General features: G+C 42.4%; 1 protein-coding gene across 1 annotated transcript; it reads right to left on the minus strand.

The window, feature by feature from the left end:
• Window positions 1-585: 585 nt before the first annotated feature.
• LOC137254166 (leucine-rich repeat-containing protein 49) lies at window positions 586-2,039 on the minus strand. Its single transcript, XM_067791897.1, has 3 exons — window positions 1,659-2,039; window positions 878-1,604; window positions 586-818 (listed from the first exon to the last, which is right to left on the minus strand). Exons 1-3 carry the CDS (start codon window positions 2,004-2,006, stop codon window positions 586-588), a joined length of 1,308 nt encoding a protein of 435 aa, XP_067647998.1. The 5' UTR covers window positions 2,007-2,039.
• Between the last annotated feature and the right edge of the window lie 206 nt (window positions 2,040-2,245).

Here is a 2,245-nt window from a genome sequence, read left to right on the forward strand (position 1 = left end):
GTTATCGATTAATTTTTCGAATTCTCGCAAAGTAATATTGCATTGTCATCGGAGTAATACATGTGTGCAAAATTTCAGCTCAATCGGACACCGGGAAGTGTATCAAATTTAACTTGCAAGATTTGATTACAAGTGAAAGTAAATGAAAGCTTATAAAATTGGACGCATTTGTACACGGATATCAAACGTAATGTCAAAGGCAATTTTCGACGTGTTTAAAACAAAGTAGGCTAGCCACGTAAGCTGAATCATTTTGGGATCACACAAAGGAGCATACCGGTTTTTTTGAAAGTGACGTTTTTCGAAAGTCTGTAGTACAAAAAGGTCGCGCAATTGAAAACTCTTCATTGCACAGGTGCCTCCATTCCGTTCGTGCCTACGAGGTCAGGCTTCCATATAAATTACCTGGGTGAAGTCGATTTCTCCAACCATCGATTGCTTGAAAGTGGATCCACAAGTCCGTCGCCTGGAATTTTCCAGAAGTAGAAGTAAAAAAAAACACAGCTAGTAATATTTTAATATATAGTTTATGTACACATATACATAGATATCAAGATACCGTTTTTCTGCCTCTTTTTTTTGTGTTCAACCATTACTATCGCTAGATATTTGTTTTTCTAATGCGGGCGGTTGCACGTTTATGCTTTCATTACCAAACCTTAAATGAGTTGATGAGTTGGGTGGGGAACTACTCGAAGATGCAGCAGCCCAAGCCTGGCGACGTTCGCGACGATTTCGGCGAACCAGACTTAAAACTGAACCAACGACCGGAGCGCCAATGGAGAGTGAAGTGCAACGTGTGTCCACAGAGAGCGATACTAAAGAAAGATATTATTGAAGCATGTGATATTTACAAAATTTTATGAACTCTACCCACCTGAAGCTGGTCTGGCTATTTGATTGCCTGGAACGATTTCACGAGCTGCATTATGAGGTGCTGTGGCCGGCCTTTGCGCAGCAACAGTTACGATCGCCAACGATGACGCCTTCGATTCAGCATGTGAAGTATCGGAGTACATCTCACTAGATAGTGATGAAACTTCACCATCCGTCGAGGAGTTGAGCTCGTTGCTAGGTTCAGTTGTAATCATTGCTTGTACCAAATTCCTATCTCCAAAACATGAATCGTCTAGGAAGCGCAATGTAGGCACGCTACGTTGCAGTGTGCTGCGATATAGCGGCTCGTTGATGACAGGGTTACCCTGTAATTGCAACTCCATTAAATTTGGGCAGAGCCCAAGGAAGGTGAGTAAACCCAAATCACTAATGCGATTATTTTGAGCGCTTAAATGTTCCAGTAAGGGCAATTCTGTAAGTGGATCGACGCGTTGTATCATGTTTCCGTCAGCGATAAGCGTTCGAACAGTTGGTAATCCGCCAGTGCCATCAACGCTGTTTAGTCCACAATTACTCACATTCAGGTAGGTCAGATGCATCAAACCATAACCAAGATCCCGCAAAGAACAAAGAACGCTACCACTTAAATCGAGATGTTTCAGACGTGGCAAAAAGATGGGCAAATGCGCGACGCTAATCGAGTATGAGATGACACGTAGGCGCACTGTCTCCACATTATGCAAATCATTGCGACCAGTGACGCGATGCTTTGAACAGAAAAAATATAAATAAACGTGCTTTTAAACTTCATTTTTACCTACCAACAATTCATCCAAAGAATGCTCCAGCAATTGCGGTGGTAAATTGATTGGCTGAACTTGAACCATCGGCACAGCGGGCCAGTAATTTTCCTCTTCGGAAGCAGCTAACTCGCGATCGAAGTCAATAAAACGTGGCAACGGACGCACACGTACAGGATTCGGACTCAACACAGGTAAGCGGTGTACATTCGCTGTCGCTTCTGGTGGTTGTACACGAATTTCGACGGTACCCGCAGGCAATGGTTGCATCGGCTCGCCAACAGTTGGCACATTACCGATATCCGCGGCTGAGTAAGAGTTTTCTGGAGAAGACTCATCGAAACCAATAGGTGCCTCTAGGTTGGGCATTTTTATGATTTTTTATGGAGTTTCAGGTACGAAGATGCGTTAAAACGGCGTTATTTGAATGAACTAAAATTAGTGAAAGATTCTCTTGGGTTATTGATCAAACGAATGTGAATGTTGCAGGCAAGAACAACAGCGAGGTAAACAAACATTACTACAGTGAGTGCAAGGTGTGAGTTAAGCTTTTGAAGCTTTAACAAAGTTTTTATTTTTTAGCCGAATGTTAGAAAATATTGTTTATA

This window comes from Eurosta solidaginis, chromosome 5 (assembly GCF_040869045.1).
Source record: "Eurosta solidaginis isolate ZX-2024a chromosome 5, ASM4086904v1, whole genome shotgun sequence".
NCBI lineage: Eukaryota > Metazoa > Arthropoda > Insecta > Diptera > Tephritidae > Eurosta > Eurosta solidaginis.

What these genes read in the sequence shown, in the direction of transcription:
- LOC137254166 (XM_067791897.1), bottom strand. Translation starts at nt 2,006, where the DNA reads ATGCCCAACCTAGAGGCACCTATTGGTTTCGATGAGTCTTCTCCAGAA. An exon ending in ATTCTTTGGATGAATTGTTG is followed by an intron (nt 1,605 to 1,658) that starts GTAGGTAAAAAT and finishes TTCTGTTCAAAG; the next exon opens with CATCGCGTCACTGGTCGCAA. An exon ending in AATAGCCAGACCAGCTTCAG is followed by an intron (nt 819 to 877) that starts GTGGGTAGAGTT and finishes ATCTTTCTTTAG; the next exon opens with TATCGCTCTCTGTGGACACA.